At 35.8% G+C, this 20,207-nt stretch overlaps 1 protein-coding gene across 8 annotated transcripts in view; it reads right to left on the reverse strand.

Moving 5' to 3' along the window:
* The window catches only part of LOC128873253 (DNA-binding protein D-ETS-4), a 159,180-nt gene that overhangs the window by 31,471 nt on the left and 107,502 nt on the right, over positions 1-20,207 (reverse strand). For 4 of the 8 annotated variants that reach the window (XR_008456375.1, XR_008456374.1, XR_008456376.1 and 1 more), the window contains exon 5: positions 10,670-10,880. Coding sequence is in view for 4 of the 8 variants with exons in the window: in XM_054116690.1 (XP_053972665.1) it covers positions 8,900-9,258; positions 10,670-10,880 (570 nt within the window). In the remaining 4 variants the exon portion in view is untranslated. Of the gene's footprint in view, positions 1-1,004; positions 9,259-10,669; positions 10,881-20,207 lie in introns of those variants that run through there. The other 4 variants (XM_054116690.1, XM_054116689.1, XM_054116691.1 and 1 more) reach the window with 2 other exon arrangements.

The raw sequence follows: 20,207 nt of genomic DNA on the forward strand, positions 1-20,207 counted from the left end.
TGTTTTTAGTTTCATTACATTCGCGACAAACTAGCCTGCTGTGTATTAAAAAAAAATAATTTATGTATCTAGATGTGGGCACGAAGGAATCGACAGTTTGATCAAATCAAAAGAAACTTTCCTTAATGATATAAAGTAACAATTAATTTTCTTCTGTTGTTAATATTTCTTAATTATCTGTTTTCTTTATGCTATATTATGAAAGTATTTATATATTTTTCTATGTTTATCTATATTCTTTAATTATTTCTTGACAAAATATCACATATTTGTTTATAGTGCACACTACGCCAATAAAAGTTTGAACAATAAAAGTCTCATTCCTTCGTTACATTCACAATGTTTCACTCTCAGGAGTTGCATCTCCAAAAAGGTCCAACAATACATGAATGCAACTTTGAAAGTATTAAATATATTCATATTCCACATACCCCGAATAAAATGTTGTACGCGCCAATTTTTAAATTCTTCAGGCCAACCAAAGATAATATTTGTTGCTTTCTAATCAGCGAATTCAACGATAAATTTGATAGTCGTCGCAGCTCTCTCGACTTCAAAGTTCTCAATTCAACCCTCCTCTTTGTTTCACGAGAGAAAATCTTCAACATCGAATTTACATAATACAATGTACTTCAGGCGAACGTTTCGTCGTTCGATTGAAATTCTTGAATAGCCAAAGCGTCCCTTAAAGTTTCCATAGGATTCTGTAAACATCGACGGCTTCTCGTTCACCGCAGAAGACGGTTCGCGCGTTCGAAAAGTATTCGCGACTCGATGTAGCATAAGTTTCGTCGCGTTGTTTGTGCGTCGAGGCTGCCGCTAAAAGGGGGTGCAGATAAATCGAACGAATGCCCGATCGAAATCACCGATAATGTCGAACGAAACTGATAACCCGAACGGTGTTTACGATCATTGTCGATTTTCAACGCGCTGGAAATCATTGGCGTGACTTTTCGCTCGAGACGCGAGCGAAATCGCTTTGTAACTGCTTGCGAAACCCGCGGAACAGGTATTTCGAAGCAGCGCCGATAAGAAAGTCAATGGCGATGCGTATCGTCACCTTAAGCTTCTAATAACACGTACTTTACGGCGATTATTAACCGTAGCTTAACCGCCAGCAAGGAGAACGATTCGATTTCGTTTCCACGCGGACTTAATAATCCGTTTCCTTCGGGAGTTTACGATTATTGCGTGCCAGACTTAAGCGCGACATTATATATCGTCGAAATCGAATGGGTAAACACGTTCCGAATATTTGCGTGCATTTATATTTCAATTTTTGCAAGGCTTGTCGAAAGAGACGGGCCTTTTTTTGCCTTCCTTTGCGTTGAATATTTATTTTATAGAGATATGTTGGTTTTGTTGTGCGCCATCAAGTTGAATATTCATTTTATGGAACTTGATCTGTTTTTGTTGTGCAGCTTCATGTTGAATATGAATTTTTCTGAAGCTTCATTTGTTTTGTTGTCCAACTTCCTGTAGAATATGAATTTTATGAATCTTCATTTGTTTTGGTATGCAGCTTCATGCTAAATAGGAAAATTATGAAGCTGCATTTGTTTTGTTGTACAGCTTCATGCTGAATACGAATATTATGAAGCTGCATTTGTTTTGTTGTGCAGTTTCATGTTGAATATGAATTCTATGAAGATTCATTTTGTTGCGCAGTTTTATGTTGAATATTAATTATTGTAAAGCTACGTTTCTTTTGTTGCGTAGCTTCACATTCATAAATAATTATTTTGATGCTTCGTTTCCTTTATTGTACAGGTTCATTTTGATAATTAATTATTGAGAAGATTCTTTCCTTTTATCGAGTAGTTTGATGTTGAATATTAATTTTTTTGAAGTTTCTTTCCTTTTATTGCGTAGTTTCATGTTGAATTTTAATTTTTGCGAAGCTTCATTTAGAAACGACTTCAAAGTTTATAATTGAATAATTAGCCAAATTCTATTCAATTGTACTCGATATAAACGAGTTTCCAAAATAGATTTTTTCAAAAATGAAAGTTAACGTCGAACAATTTTATCCTATATTTTCAATTTATATTTAGATGTACCCTCCACCCACTTCCACTATCATCTTATCCGCACCTTGTATATATAAGTCTAATTAAATTTTCAAAGAGTCTCTGGATAAAAAAATGAAAATCGAGCAATAGAATAAAGAGTCACAGTCGTAACAGTATAGTAATAAATTTTTGAATCTGCGGGTAAATAAAGATCCCTTCGAACGCAGTTCGAGTGATCCAAAGAGCGATGGTCTTTTGTTGCTTATCAACTTTTATTCAATGTAAATATATGTTACAAAAGCATCGAAGAAAGCTAGAAAAACATATACATTTTTAATTTCAAAAATATAGGGATCGCCGATGGTTCATTATTAAAACGAGTGATGCACCATCAGGAACCAATTATTGCACCTTGATAAATCACAAATTAAGAAAGTAATACCTACTTTCTTAATTTTTCACATACATTTTATCATTGTTCAGTTTAGAAAGGTTTCACTTCGTACTCCAACGATGTTTTTTTTTTATCGTAGCTCTCATTGTATTGCTCTAATCTTCGACAAGCCTTGCGTTCGCTTCCGATTGCCACGCGCAATTAGAAACGACAAATATATCTCTCTCGAGGCTGGTTTCGAGAAAATTGTCGAGCTCGCCGCCATCTTCTTTGGCTTAACGACCTACTTTTAGAATTTTTACAACAGCTCGAGATAAAAAAATAAACGCCTCGACGTTTCCTCGTTATTTGGCAGCGATTGCACACTCTCGGGACGACAAGAGGATCGTCCGTCGGTTACGGTTTGTCAGAAATGGGCAAAATTCTCACAAAAATATCAAATTTCGAATAACGAATAAAGGATAAGAATCTTCATGCAAGATTAAGACAAACTACAATCTGAATTGTATGATCGAATTGTGGTTCAGACTGAATGAATATTGAGTAAACATAGATAAATTAGAGGGTAGATATCTTTTTATGAAAGAGCTACAACAATTATTTGAATTTTTTATCAAATACTTTTAAAGAACATTTCTAGAAATACACAAGAAAAATATTTTATCCTGATTTTCGTTTTCTTACTTATTTCTATTTATTTATAATTACTCTCTTCTACTTAATATTATTATTGCTCCTGTTGGATAGAGTTTCTATTAGTTTATTAATAAACAAAATTCTGCCCATCTCTGCGGTTTGGTCACTGCGATTCCAATACATAATAAATTTTCTTTGCCTTTGTTGATATGCCCTACGATCTAATTTACATGTTCCACTGGACAGACCGAACGTGAAATTGAAACCAGACCCACGACGACCTCGACGTCTCGCCTACGCAGCAGAGCTTTTTAACGATAATACGTAATAATATATTAATACGATTACGAGAAACGAACTCAATTAAATAAATAAAAACGAGCGTATAAAATGATTACGTCGAGAGTATGTACAACCGATATCAGTGAGCGAACATCCGCAATGTTAGTAAAACTTTGTAACAAGTTCACCGGTGGGGGGGTGAGGGGGGTGAGTTCTTAAATAAACATAATAAAATCGCATTAAATAAACATAAATTCCAGCAACGCACACGAGCCCCTTGGCTCCGTTTCGCCTCGAGCATCGAAGGAAAGTCGCGAACGTGTTATGGTGGTAGTTTGAACTAGGGGGATGTATATTCGAACTTTCTTTGCGAATTAATTAAATGAAATGAACGAGACCGATAGATTCCAATTATTTTATACGTATTTATGGATGCTTCGAGTATTTGCATAAATTGTTTCGGGTACTAATGATTGTTTATTTTCGAGTTAAACATTATTGAGTCGATGGACGTAGAGAAAAATGTTTGGACTCTTAATTTAGAGGACGATAATTTTGGCTTCCTTTTCGAATTAATTAAATAAAAAGTATCAAACCTATGAGCTTCATACTTTTTATACGTTTTCGTGCATACGTCGAGTAGTTTTATAAATCATTTCAAGTATCAATGACTGTTTATTTTATAGTTGAGCATTATTATATCGAAGGATTCGTAAATAAAAAATAAGTCGATGGCGTTTATAATGTAGAGACGTAGACTTTCAACAAAATTATCAAAGATATGTTACCAAGACTGTTACCAAAGGAATTTAAATATCTATTATGCAATAACAATAGTTGTTTTCAATGTATATAGTTAATCTTAGTTCGCACGATAGAGAAACATGTGAAATTGAAATACGTGCAATTCAAGTTAATTACACCAAATTCTTCAATTTATATTTAAATTCTACTTTTATCAATACAATAATAAAATTCATTTCCATTATTGTGTGCTAATCAATGATATAAATTCTACACAAAATTCGAATCAATCAAAGATAATTATGGACAGCTCGTTTAAACATCTGCGAGGTCTCTAGCTCGCGGAATATTATAAATAATCGTTTGAAAATTTGTGTAAAGTTACTCGAAACACCAGTAAACACGTGTGCAAAAACGCGATACTTAGCGTCCAATAGTTCCTCCGTTATTAGTTTGCAAAGACCACCTCGATAATGACCGTTTAGAGCGCAATACCTTCTTGGAGACTTCAACGCCCGATACGAGGGATCGTTCGACGCTCGAATCAAAATCGAACCGAGAATCAGGGAGAGACATTTATACACGCACGGGGGGGTAAGGGGCAGTGAACGTCGTGGAATTCTGAAAGTATTCGGAGAAAGTTTAAATAAATCTTAGTAGAAAATGTTTATAGTTTAGTACGTAAGAGCTACTTACTTACGAGTACGTGAACCAACGATTGAATCGTCGACGATTAGCGGAAAAAGAAACACAACAGAGAAGAAAAGAAAGAAAGAAAAGAAAAACATAGAAAAATATGAGAAATCTCTTCGAGTAACTTAACGAACGACTCACGTGAGCCGTCCGAGTGTTCTTACGTGGCTAAAGTGAACTTACACGCTAGATCGTTCATGGAACATACAACGTTAATATATCATAGATATATGGGACCAAAATCACCAGAACCAGTCGCGCAAACGTTCTGCGCCTCGAGCTATCCACGATCGCCGTTCGCGCACTTTCAAAGAAACCCCTGTGCACGCCCTTCGTCCTTCCAGGGACTGGAGGAGCCCTCTAATCGCGTGTCCTAGGACGAATCGATCGTGCGGTCGATCGTTTCACGCCAAGCGAGCGAAATTTTCCGCTCCGCGCGCCGCAAAAGGACGCGTGTCGGTTCGACCATGATTTTTCCGACGAACTATAGTATCGTGAAGGCACTTCGGAAGGCACTTTTCAATTTTGTCGTCTATCCTCAACCGCGAAGGAAAGTTGCATATCAAATGATGGATCTTTATTGCATATCATTCACCCAAGCACGAGATCGTTTAACTTAGGCGCCTAGGTGGATTATAGTAATTTTGTTTTGGACTATCGTAATACGTTTACTGTCGTCGTTTATTTAGTCAACCATCGTAAATAGAAAATTAGATGAAATTTTGTAACGTTCATGCAAGTGTCTCGTAACATTGTTTAATCTATGGGCTTAGGTGGACTCGTATTATAGAAATTTTATTTTGGACTGTCAATACGTTTAGTACCACCATTTTAAATCATTCGTAAGAATTTTTCGATATTTAGTTTTAATAATAAAAATTCTGATGTAATATTATAAATAGGCGATTAATTTTTTATACTTTACTAAGTAAGTATTTTGTTTAATAATAGATTATTTTTATAACTCTACTATTTCAAATTGCATTTACTATTCTATATTTTAGACCACGTTGTTTTTGTAGATTAATTTTACATATGGTTTCTGTAGAAAGTTGGAATAAAATGATTGAAACGACCTCTAGTGATTCTATTTTAAATCTAATCAGATCTGCTGTACGTGGATACTATGATCACTTCTTAAAATAGAATAGTTCTTTTTTCAAATAACAAATATAACACGCGTATAAGCAATGAATTTCTGTCTAAGCGTCTTTAATGCCGATGAGGTACTTATGTATACGAGAGAACTTTATAAAGAGCATTCAAAATAATATATAACTTTTTATAGATACTAAATATAGGATAAAAGTCAATTTATGCTTTAAACGAATCGATAAATATCATTGCACATTGTCAATACATAGCTTTGTTCTTATTTAAATTCATATATTAGAATGTTCTAATTCAATTATATTTGTCCGAGATACACGAATATTCCTTTTCATCAAAAGTAAAGAATCGTAGAGCATGATTTTAATCATTAACTATGTAAAATAGACCACCTAAATATTCTAAACAACGGGTACAAACCTTTCCACATTTCCTTCCATTAACAAAAACTCAAAATCATGCCTAAACGTTAAGGGATTAAATATACCTTTACTCTCCCCATTACCACGTTCATCAAGAGTGTCTCTTCGACCTCTCCAAGAACCATTCGATATGCAAACCCCAATTTTCTCAGCATCATTTTCTAGAAAAATAGTATACTTCCACGCGAATAAATGCAACAATTTTAAAATATTTTTTAAATATCTCTAATAGTTAAACTATCACAAATCACAATTCGGCTGGAACAGCTGCGCCCTCCGCCGCGAACAAAATGGCATCGCAACCGTCGGGTGCTCTTTGAAAAATGGCGAGACGGGCCAAGCAGCAGCGAATAGTTCCGCGCGCTGGATCGTCCACCGATCGTGGATCCGTGGATCGGATGCAGCTCGAGGCTTTGGCGACCGGCGCTGGTAAGCAATCGTGAGAACAGAGAGGAAAGAGTAGTTTCTTCCCTTTTCTCCAGCGAATCTCCATTCACATCATTTTCCTCGTTGTTTATCCGTCCTCGAGCAACGATCTCGAACGGCCGTCGCTCGATAAATCGCGGGACGTACCTCCCGGAACGAGATCTCGAGCGTGTCGATCCCCGTCAACCTTTTGATCGAACTTGCCCGATGCACCGGCGCAACCAGCATCTGGTCGACGTGCGGGTAATAACATACTAATGTCAGCGCAACGGTATATAATACCGATTTAGCGCCGACACTCGTGTGCCATCAAGATAAAATTACTGTTAGTCACACACTTTTAGTAATATTACTAATATTATAACAACATAGTAACAGTACTAGCTCCGTTAGTATTAAAATATTACATTACCTACACGATTATATTAGTATAACATTAGTATTAGTACGTGTGTATAGTACAATGGTGGTAATTGTCGACCGATGCAGGGGTGCCAGGGCGCTTTTACTGTCGTTGTAGCATGTTGCTAATGTGATTTGATTTTTGAAAGGTGTTTAATAAAGACTGTAGTTTGCAGGAGGAAAATAATTACATTCTACTTTAAATAGGGGAATAGTTTTTTTTAGAGCGATAGATCACTCAGAACCCTCTGTTACATGTATCCAATGAAGGACTGTATAGAAACAATCTTTGTGAAGATAACAGAAAATTGAACTGAATTTGTATATTATGGTCTCACATGGAGTTATCTAGTATCTTGACATAATACATTGCTAAAAGAAGTATGAGCTTTTAAAGGGTACTGCTTGAAGACCTCACTTTGCAGAAGGAAATTGGGTGAGAGTTAGACTCAGAATCCTCTATTAAATAATGTTTCCAATTAAGAACAGGATAAAAACAATCCCTGTACAGATAACAGAAAATTGTACAGAATTTGCACATGATGATCTCATACGAGTTCATCTAGTAGCTGTACATATAAAATCAGTTACTATTCAAATGAAATATTAATTAATTCACGAGTAGCTTGGGAACGCAAAATATATAAAAATAAACAAATATTAATAATATACATATTAGAAGATAAGACATACTTCCATTTAAGTTTTCATTCTGTTTTCTGTTTCTATGAAAATATAAATTACACATAAACACTCTATTCATAAGTATACAAATTCATGCAGCAGAGGGTAGAGGAGCTACACTTTAAAGAAGAGCAGAGTAAATATAATGGACAAGACTGTGGGTCACGCTGGACTAGCAAACTCCGTCTTAAACACCAATTTTCTTCTAAAAATTATGATTCCTCGCAGTGTAAACAACGTTGAGTACTCACGGTGTCGATCAAAAGGCGTCGAAGTCGATCTGGCCGTCGTCTCGACGCACCTACGAAGGAGCAACTTAATTTTACCAGAAAGATGTTTATATTACAACAGAGCAAATCGGGACAGAAATAAAGGCGGGTGGGACACTGGATAAAATGGGGGTTCGCCCAAAACGGGCGTACTAAATGGTACCCAGCCGTGGCACGGCGTTATCCCCGAAGGATAATGCCGGACACGGTGGATCGGTTTACCTTCGACCTCCGTACTGATTCTCCTTTAATCAGGCACACCAAAGACACACACGCGCATCCACGCGCGAAACACTCGTGCACGGGACAACTACACACGCGACAAGTAAAAAAAAAAAAAAAAAAAGAAAAGATCTGCACGCAGAAAGAGTCGGAAGCCCTTCGTCGCAACTCCCTTCGATGAACAGCCCAGACGTCAAGGTAATCAGGTGACAACCTTGAGCCCGGAATCGATGGAAAGGTGTTAACCCTTTGCACTCGTGTCCGTTTCACGATAAAGCATCGAGCACCTCGAGATTATTTCGACAGGATTTCTGAACGACCTGTCACCGGTATTCGGTATTCAGGGTAGGGGCAAAGGAGGGGAGCAACATACACACACACACACACACACACTCGTCGTCCGTTATTAAAGAAATCGAGATAGCGACGCCTCGATATTACCCCGGGACCATTATGCGTTTTAATAAATACTCGAATAAATTGTTCGTCCCTCGAAGCTCAGCTTCGCTCCAGACGCGCGTCGGCAATAAATATGTATAATATTTTCAAAGTGGTCGCCGGGGTAACACCTCTGGTCGAGCGCGAAGGCTTAACGGGACCCGTTTAGAGGCAGTAAGGATGGCAGAACTGATAGACCAGCCTCTGGCTACGTTCCGTCTTCTTCATGATCCCCTTCTTGTAGTACTGCCTGATGCTACGGCTCAGCTTGTCGTAGTTCATGGCCGGGCGATTTTTCCGTTTGCCCCAGAGCCTGGCCACGCGGACCGAGTCCTCGATCTTGAACACGCCCTTGCCGCGATCCAGCCAGCGTATGCAGGACCCGTGGATGCCTGGGCTCTGCAGCAGTTCCTTCAAGAACTGCCAGAGGTGGATGTGGGAGCCACCGTTTCGCATCTTCCCGCCGGTGCCGTTTGTGACGCTGCCGGGGCCCGTTTGCGAAGAACCGCAGTCCTCGTCTTCGTCTGGAAAAAACCGGCACCGAGGCGACACGCCTCCTTTTGGTAAGTGATCCAGGACGCTCACGGACGATCGGTGTCCTGATACGTGGTTTGATGTCCTTGTGACTTGTGTGTGGAGTGCAGTTTCTGATCGTTGAACTAATGTTCAGGATTGTTAGGTACAATTTATTTCGTGTTTATGGAGGAGGAAGGTTGATAGGGATTATTGTTATAGGTGACGGAATTAATGAGAACCGAAGTTATGATAGTAAAGTATGGATTTATCCATTTTGATGTCCTTATGATTTGTGTGTGGCGTACAGTTTCTGATCGTTGAACTAATGTTCAGGATTGTTTGGTACAATTTATTTCGTGTTGATGGAGGAGGAAGGTCAATAGGAATTACTGTTATAGGCGGTAGAATTAATAAGAAAATTATGATAGTGGTGGTTACTCATGTCAGACTTAACTACCGGTAATTTTCTAGATAAAATTTTGAAAATAGATATTTTTCTGTGGTTTTTCGATGAAGAAGTAAGTGATATTAAATTGAATTTAAAAAAGAAATTTTGACAGAAAGAATCGTATCACAAAATTCATGTACTCGTTTGCTAGATTCCTTTTAGTCTAAAAGTAAGTCTAAGAGTACATAAAAGTTTTAGAGAATATGTAAAGAAAGTTTGATTGGGATAATTTCATTTTTGAAAGAATTATTTTACTTTTCTCGATGGGAATTCATGTCAGAATCAATTACCAGTAATTTTCTAGATAAAATTAATAATTGTACTAATAAGTGGAATGCGAACCATTAAACGTTTACAATTTGCATATCACGCTGCTGATAAAGGGATAAAAAACCACTGGAATTCTGGTTCATAAGAATTTCATTTTATAATTTATTGTGTTCAGACAGTTAGTCGATTAATTGTGATTGCTGATATTTAGCGAGTTAATATCCGTTATTATGTCTGTTTAGCAGGAACTACTATAGTTTGATATTCTGGTGTTTCGTGTACAATGCGCATTTTCAATATGATTCTTGTATGATTTTTAATTAATTAATAGGGACACTTTGTGTTGTGATATATTAATGTGTTCTTGTATTTATAATTAGTTTTGTGGTTATTGCAATTTTACTGTAGCAACGTCGTCCATCGTAATTGTTAATAATCAGTATGAGAGCTTGGATGTGGAAGCAATACATAAAAATTCTGAAGGATCAATTTAAAAAAGTGTATTTTGAAAATATATCTATATCTCAAAGACAAACCATGTTAAATTCAAATTTTGTAAAGAAGTAAATATTCCAAGTCATTCAACTAATTTGATATTTTTTATTACTATTAAGAATATCTAATTTACGAAATTTGGATTTAATATATTTTGCCAAGTCCTGCATAGTAAAAATATAAGTTATGTATAAAGATTGACTTACCATCGGAGAAGTCAATATTGCAGGGAGAACCTTTCACACTGGCAGGAGCTGCATTTGCAATAGCAGCTGATCCAGTTGTGTTGTTGTTGTTGTTGTTGTTGGGGGTTTGTACGACACCCGCAGGACTCCAAGAAGCTGCCAATGTATTCCTCGGGGATTCCTCGACCGCTGCCTTCCAAATTTCCAGCTGTGCGTGCAGCATGCTTCCGCACTGCAACATAAATTTCACATTCTCGTTAAGTACTGTTCGACTCATATTTTCAGTATCTAAATTACATCTTGTTTCGAGAGAAAATATTCTTGAAGGCAATTCAGGCATTTATTTATGTTAATTTCTGGTTGAACGCATTTGTATGTAAGAATATTTTAATCGAAGAAAGTAGATAATTCATAATTTATTATATTCATTTATTTTGAATGTTAAATGGTACCATTAGGTCGAATAATCGATACTGTTTTCTCGACGTCACTCGTGTGTAATACGACGATATTAATAACGCCACGTTTTAAGTGATTCATTTATTAAAAATAACCAAACTATTTAATTTAAACGTTTCGACTTCTAATATAAGTTCCCTTTACTGTGTAAAAATGCACAATTTGTGATAACTAAAAAGGGTCAAATCAGGAGTCAAAGTTTATCATACAATATATATTCTATATCGTAATATATTGTACATACAATGCAATATTTCTTGAAAATATTTGTATGTACCCAAAATAATCATAAAATATAATCCATAAATTAGGACAATTACTTCGCAGAAATATATTATAGATAATAGCCTAGAATTGATCAATCTTGTCGAAAACTCAATTAAAATCAATAAAAATATTATCTTCGCTCTTCCGCCGTTTGAAATGGTCGTGTATCGAAATTCATTGCAAGCATTACAGTAATTTCGTCGACTAAAGTGTCTTTGCCGTTGGCTGACTCGCGAAAGTACTTTTTCTCGTGCATCCTCAAAAAATCACGTTATCCCTAATGACTCCACACGGACTCCATTTGCATGAATACCTGTCCCTCGGTACGGCACGAAATTCCCAGAAAGTAAGAGGAGAACGGTTGGGAGAAGAGACGGCAAGAAGGCGTTAGCAGATAAATTTATCATACTCGAAGATTAATAATACCGTGCGCGAGTTCTGTGGTAATGTAAAACAATTAAGCCGGACGGTAACCGCGCACAAGAGAGACAGAAGCTGAAAAGGACAAACGCAAATAGGTGCCGTGCTTGCCGACAAATGTAGAGAACGAACGGGAGCGCTTAACGAGGAGTCGCGAAGTTTCAGTTGAATGACTTTGAAAACGTAATTAAGCATAATGGAGCGACTCTACGAGGAAAGCGAGTAAGAGTTACAATTTTCCTTGAAAAATAAATTGCTCAAAATAATTAGAAGGTCTGTCTCCATTAAACGACAGGTGAGACAATACTTACAAATCTTGGATGCGGTGAAGCCTATAGCTCTATGAGTTATTCGGTTCACGACCTTGAAATGCGGCTGAATTCTTTAGAATCTTTCAAGTCTATTTTGAAATGGATGCTGATCAATTTTAAGTAGAAAAAAAGTAGTAAGGAAAGTAAAAACGTTTCCTTAACTCGTTTTGTCTTCTATGAGTAGAAAATATTATAAATTATATGAATTATTTCAAATATTATAATGTACCGTATTGGTAATTGGCCTCTATAGAGATTATTCTTTAATTCGAAATCGCATTCAGAATTACAGGAATTAAATCTATGAGCAAAACGATAGTTATTGTATTACAAATAAATAGTCTGTATGATTTACATAATATACAAAGATTTTAATAGCTAAGATTTCACCTGTTGAAGAAATGTATTCCTTCGGCATTAATTAAACAAAACAGTTGACTCTCTTCGTTATGGGACCGTTCGCGAATTTTCTATCTTTAGTATACTCATTTTCCATAATGGGGAAACACAGTTCTCATAATTGAATTACGCTCAATTACGTAATTATTATTTAATTCAAACTAATCGATAAATTCAATTGCTAATTACCGTAATTATGAATCTGATTGAGATACAACGTAATTACAATGTAATTCAATTACGAAACTTGATTATATTAATTTAATTACTTTTAATTGAATTTCATAATTGAATTACATCGTGTTTCAGGTACGTAGTGATTACAATTATAGTTAACATATTGATCAAGTACACTTTTCGTTTGTTAGAAGAAGAATAATATCATGGCTACCAAACTTGCAATGGCCATCAGGACTTTGGCATCAATATACATATAGATTTATTCTGACAGAGAAATTCAGGTTGAGAATCGAGAAGGTTGGTATTTCAACATAACAGAATGTAAAATAAATACGTCTACTTAAATTTAAATTACAAATGATTGAATACAAACCCAGATAATATATTTCCACACCTAATAATATCACCAAATGTTACTAAATACATACCCTAAAAAGAATTTAGCAAAAACAATTATCCATCAAAAGTGGCAAGTGTCCACATGCTTACGATCAGCGGTGCACGCAACCCCGAGCCAGCGGGATCGGCAAGGAGGCCGCGAAGAGGTGAACGCATCGCCAATAAACACCGCGACTTTTAGGTAGCCGGACGTCGCATGGCCAGGCGGAACAAGGAAACGGATTGATAAGAGGAAAGTCCAACAACGCTGAAACGCTTAGACGACGGACGGGGGAGAGTGGGGAGAGCAGGTCCGCCACACGCAAGTGTTAGAATTCCAGCGACGAAGTCACTGCGCCGCGAAGAGAAGAGAAAGCGGCTCCGTTGAGACGCAACAAGAAGGAGTCGAGCAATCCAGCCGGACGGCCAGGCATTCAGGCAGCCGTTGACCCACTTTTCAGTCGTTTCTGCCGGGCAAATAGCGCGTCCGTGCACGTATCCGAACGCCAATCCTGTTGCTCGACTCCGCTGCGGCTGCTGGAGGGAACACCGAGGGGGGAACGGGGAGGGATAAAACCCGAACGAACGCACCTTAGATGCAGTTATGCGCCGCGGCTGCACCGCTGCACCGCTGCACCGCTGCAGAGGCCACGCGGACGGCGACGACGTGTGACGCACGGCCACGGGTTCCTGCGTGCAAACGCGAATCGAGTTCTAGTTGGCGACAAACGGTGCATCCGAGTCGTTGCACCTACGGGGGAACGGGGATGCGAACGGGTCGGGTGGGGAGAGGATGAATTGCAACGCTCATACCGGTCGGCTTTTCCGTTTCGCCGAACGGTCCCGAGAATTTATATGAGATCTTCGGCGGGAGTTGCGGGCATGATTTGAGAATTAGAGGGTTTCTCGACAGAAGCTTTATAGTTGGGGAATGGGCGATTTTACTTGCGCCATTTTGAAATGAAAATAATCCTTTTCCTTATGATAGTGTTATAACTAGACTGCGGAAGTTTATGCAAATGCGTATCTTTATGGGAAATAATTAAAAGAATGGGGCCTAGACAGAAATTTGTTTTGAAATTAGAGTACTATAAAAATACATTTTTTATTTTGCATGTTTATGTTTAAAAACATATGCAATGATATATTAGAAAGAATGTAGGATTTTCTACAGTATCGAAAACTTTCTAATATTTTAAATAACGAGGGCGTTCAAGGACCAATAAGTGTGCCGGAACAATGTTGGTCTAGATTTAAATACGTACCGATTACTTCATATAACGTAGAGCGATCGTTCCCCGCGTATAAATTAATTTTGACAGACAAACGCCACCAACTAACACCATTAAATTTGGAAAAACTGCTCGTAATTTATTGTCACGCGAATTATAATACACCAGAATAATTGTGAAAAGTATTTTATATATGTGTACATAGCGAATATTCTATAACATACTAATATATTACTTATTATTAGACTGCGGATCTTTATGCAAAATAAAATCTTCGCGAACGTGCCTACAAATATCGAACCTAAATAGGAATTTATTTTATTCTGCAAATATTATAACATGACCTTTACTTTCAACATTTTTTATATTCTTCCATATTGTTTGCATTTTGTAGATTCTTGTACATTCAAATTTTCTATAAATGCATAAAGATCCGCAGTGTACATATTATACTACATTTTATTCAAATTTTTCGTGCATATTTTGGATATTTTTCATCCATATTTTGCATATGCATGTTACATATTTATCGTGCATAAACTTCTGCAGTCAAGTTATAACTGACGATATTTTATATTGGAAAACATATAATGAAGTTATTAAGCTTATTTTGAAAAAGTATAATGAAATTTTGAAATGGCTAATTTTTGGTATAGCGGTGTATAGAGACAAGGTCAGAGAGGTAAACTTAACCGTCAAAAAGAGCGCTGCGAAGAGCTATAGCAAAGGGTCTGTTGTATAGTAACCGTATTGATAGCAATACCGATAAGAAATTAATTACGTCACCGACTTCAAGTTATGTTCTTGTATATAACCCTCTTAATATCAAGTATAACGTCAATATATTATAGTAATTAATTGCATATTCGCGAATAACAAAAAAGAATAGTGTCAGACATTTTACACGCTACATAAAGGGTGCTGGTACATAAAATGCAACTTCGTTCACATTTAGCACCCTTTATTCATGTGCAAAACGTCTGGCAATATTTTTTTGTTATACGCTAACATGCAATTAATTACTATAGATACCAAAGACCAGCCATTTCAAAATGACGTAACTCCATTACTTTTTTTTTTTCAAAGTACATCCATGCATCGTTGTTCTGAGGACTGAATGCCAAACGATGGTTTTCGTCATCGTCAGTTATTTCACTTTCATAAATAAAGGGTTATATTCATTTCAACTATACATAGATATGTAACGAATAAAATATTTTGAGAAGATCTATTCTAGATATTATTCCCTATCCTTGAAGATCTCGATGTACTCGGAACTGTTGACTGCTGTTTCTCTGAAGTAATGAATTGTCAATGAATAATTATCGAAACGATATCACTGCATGAAAGAACAAAACGAATTTATGTCAATATACAAAGAAAATTCGAACATCACAAGTCAATTCGATACTTTGTATTATATATTCAATATTTGAACTCAGTTTTCAGTACAAATATAACCAGATAGAGAACTTTTGCAATTTGAAAGACAACGGAAGAAGTTCATGAAAATGCATTTGTCAAAAACGCAAATTTGAATGGAAATTAAATAGAGAATACAGTTTTTCGAGGAATCGTGGATTTTGTAAACTGAATAGCAAACCAGAAGTTCATTGTTGCAACGGTAGAGACTAATACCGTCGTATATATGCATAAATTATGCGAGGCACTGATCGAATTATGTGTGCCGACAAACGGTGCAACGTAGGCGGTGAATTACAGAGATAGAGCGACCCGTAGGATTGAACTACCTTAGGTTCGCCGGAGAAACACGTTTCATAGATTGGCGCGCTTTCCTCGAATTAGCTACCTTTGATGCAACCATTCTGGTCCGCAACCACAGAATAAACTAATCCGTTAGACATGCTAGGTCAGATAATTCACGGAACGTGTATGAATAAATATAATTCCACGTACGTATTCCAGGAATATTAATAATTTTGTAACATCATATTTCGACAATTATTTCTAGCCCGGTTTCCCTTCAAATTATCCTTTGGAGGTACTTTATTTGAAGTATATATTCATATATTTCATATAAAATATATTTTTATTTTTATTATACTTATTATTACGTAATGTATATTCTTATTATTTATACATCATATGATATATTTAATATTTCATATATATTTATAGAAGTTTATATATTTTTTTATTTATATTCTATGCACTGCCAAAAATGTTTTAAAAGTATTTCATTTGAAGTATGTATTTATATATTCAACATAAAACATTTATATTTTAAATCTATCTATTATTACATAAAAATTATATTATATGTTATATTTAATAATTATTATATATTTGAAAAAGATTTTTAGGCAAACATAGAACACAAGGGACCGAATGAGTGTGTGAATGAAGAAATTGACTAAAAATAAACCACAAAATTGTACCTCCAACAATTATTTGTTGCATGAAATAAAAATTCTTGAAACAGATCTTGTTTTCTTCCAAGCGTATCATAGTAGTCGTGTTACACTAAGAATTTTTATTTACAAGATCATCCTCTCCCACTTTTCACATAAATATCTCCCTATTAATCTCTAACTCGTCTTTGGCTCTCATCGTTCCCAGTCGTAATTCATGGAGAAAGAGATGATTTCATTCGAATAAAAAAAAGGAAAAAAAGAAAAGACGATTCTCCCCATGGTCAGATGAATGGACCGCCTGGCTTTGACCTGAAATTGAACGCTGTTCATCCAGGGGTTAAATAATTCATAGTTTGCCGCGGTGTTCGCAAACACTGAAGAAGTCATTAATGCATACTCCGTTCGTTATGGTTCTTCGGCGTGCGATCCGACGCTGCGATCGACCGTTGGGAATTTCGATTCGCGGAACGTATCCGACGATCGATGCGCCGCGTAATGCACGTAACCGGCAGCTGAAAATTACACGGGGGAGGCCCGCTGGTTCGCATGTTTCTTCCGATCGTGCCGCGAAGTACCTAGTTGCATCAAATTCGAAAATACACGAGCATTTTACGATCACGTGCATTTGCATCTCAAGAGCGGTGCAATTTGCATCGCATCCAAACGATTTCTCGAACGACTTTATATCGTGAAACTCGGTAGCAATTCGAAACGATCCTGCTACATTAATACCAATTAGCAATATCTTTTACGATTCCGTCTCACTGGGGGAACCGTACGAATGGGAAATATGCAAATGAAATTCGTTTCCGATTTCCTCGCAAGGCTTTCATTACATTTCCCGTGGCGATACGAGTTCCGTGTAACGAGCGCCCGCTAACTGTTAAATTGTAGACAGAGCTGAATAAGTGGCGATTCGAGTCGCGTGGATGAATTAGAATCGAATTTTTAGAGTACGTAGATCTTTGAATTTTATATGGAGAAGTTATATAGAACAAGTTATACGTATATACTTCAAGGTGAGGATGCGTTTTTGGAGGTAGGAAGGGTAGTGTGAGAAGAAGGTTGTTTCACACACTGTACACTGTACACTGTACACCGCTCATTTCTATACACGAAATTGAAAAAATGAAATTGACGAAATTGTCGGCACTTGAACGGGAACATTCAGAACGCAATTTAGAAACACTGACATAAACATCGCATGCGATGGAAGCAAGTAAGTCAATTATGATACTAGCAAACAAAAATGTTTATATCTCAGAAACGATTGACCTTTGGACCTATGTTTACTAAAGCTTTTTTACTCAGCACAGTGTGCCCTATACACCATATAAATATTCAATGCTTTTTTTTTAACACCCTGTATAGATCAAATCATAGAATTTATATACTAAATATAAGAAATTTTAATTTCATTTTCGAAAATGTCAAAATTGACGTTCACTTTCACTTGAATTGTAAACGTATATACACACATTTATATTTATATATGTGTATATATAAACGTATATGTATAACATACAAGAGTTTATGTGATAAACATAAAGAATTCTTAATCGCAATGAAAGTAAATATCGAAGTGAACATCAAATTATACCTTTAAAAATGTATTTGATTTCCACTTTGATATTCACTTTCATTGCAATTAAAAATATATACAGACACACTTATGTTAATATAAGATATTAGCATATAAGAATTTATGTTATATGTTATGTACAAAGTATGCAAATTTTATATTTAAAAATGTAAAAATTGATATTTAAGTTTACTCTAATTAAAAAAATATATGTACACTTATATGTATACAATACATGTTTATATGTTTATACATGCATATATATATATAGTGCATTTTATAAGTGAATTTCAATCAAATATTCGTTCAAAAGATGATGGTGTATTGACATTAATTTCTTTCGTAATCAGACACAAATTCAAATATTCATCAAACGAGATTAAAACGAATTTTAAATTGTAAAACAGCATATGCAACATTTTGTATAAACCACCCTGTATGTGCATATTAGTCGTTGCAACACGGTGTGTCGGTGTGGATGCTGTCGGCAAGTAGAGGTGGATTTTATGATTTAGGTTCAGGAATGTGAAAGAACGAGTTACATTGTAATTCCATTCTTACGTGCCGCGGACATTAAACATCTCCAAGCGCAGTCGAACGAATTTGTTCATTAATAATAAGTCTTCCTCGGTTGTGCAGAACGAACCACGACGAATTATCGCGAGGCACAATGAGAGCCCAAGATGATGTTGAGATTAATATCGAGAAAATGTGAGCAGCGAGAGAGGAGAAATGGATCACGTCGTAAGTCGAAAGTTTCTGTGGAGCACTTTGAATAGAACTTTGAAAGAAAAATTAGATTTTTAACGGTCCACTATGTATACGACTGTACTGGCGATGAGTTCATTCGTTTCATCGTAAGTATTAAAGGATGTATTTGAAACTTTGCAGAGTCTATTGGTGAATAGCAATGCATTCGATTATCTAAAAGGTAGAGTATGAAAGAACAAATCAAATGCTATGGTGTTAACAAATATTTTTTCTTAACAGAATAGACTCGGTGAGTGTGAGACTGATGAAATTAATTGGTGAGGTATATTTTTGACATTTTTACAGAAACTTTTAATATAATAATTAACATTTTTAGGAAATGGTATCGTATACTTCAAACGATTAAAGAAGTATGAATAAAATAAAAGCGAATACACGAATAAAAATCGTACTTGTCGCGAATCAAAATGAATAATTTCAGTAAAATCAGAATAATCCTCGATAAAAATGAAATGTTTGATAAAATAACCTCCATAAAGCATTTTGTAAAATGGGTTTCTTATTTTTAAATCAATAAAAATGTACAAATTTATATGCAAAAATATAAGAATTTACATGTGCAAATATTGAAAGTACAAATTCTATATTAAAAAATGAAAAAATTGATACTCAATTTTGCTTCAATTAAAAATATGTACATTTAGGTACTTTGTACAAAAAAATTAAGGTAACGTAATTCAACATATTACACACACACCACCAAAATTCCATTGTAACCATATTTAGTCTATGAAAAAAAAGAATTCACATGTAAAATGATAATTTTTTTGAAAACATCTATAGATGCCTAAAGTTTCTATACTAAAACAGTTGCATTATTCTTTTAAATAAAAATCCATATTTCTTTTGCATAGATTGAATCCTTTCGTCATTTTTTAACATTTTCCTCTAAATGCACTGACAATTATAATTAATCATAATCATAATCTCTTAGTTATGATTTGTCACACTTACTCGCTCCACCTTATATAGATTTCATTTGGTTAATAAAGTAATACAACGTCATGCGTACATCTAACACATACGTTTAGAAACTGGTGTAGGGTAGAAAACCGATTAGAGCGAACAAAGAAGGACGAAATGCTTCCACGGAGGAATTTGAAAGGGATAGTCCAGCGATCGGCACGTCAAGGAGGAAAATTTAACAGTGAGCATCGGTTCGAAGGTCGTGCAAACGAGGGAAGA

The sequence above is a fragment of the Hylaeus volcanicus genome, chromosome 3, assembly GCF_026283585.1.
Source record: "Hylaeus volcanicus isolate JK05 chromosome 3, UHH_iyHylVolc1.0_haploid, whole genome shotgun sequence".
Lineage (NCBI taxonomy): Eukaryota > Metazoa > Arthropoda > Insecta > Hymenoptera > Colletidae > Hylaeus > Hylaeus volcanicus.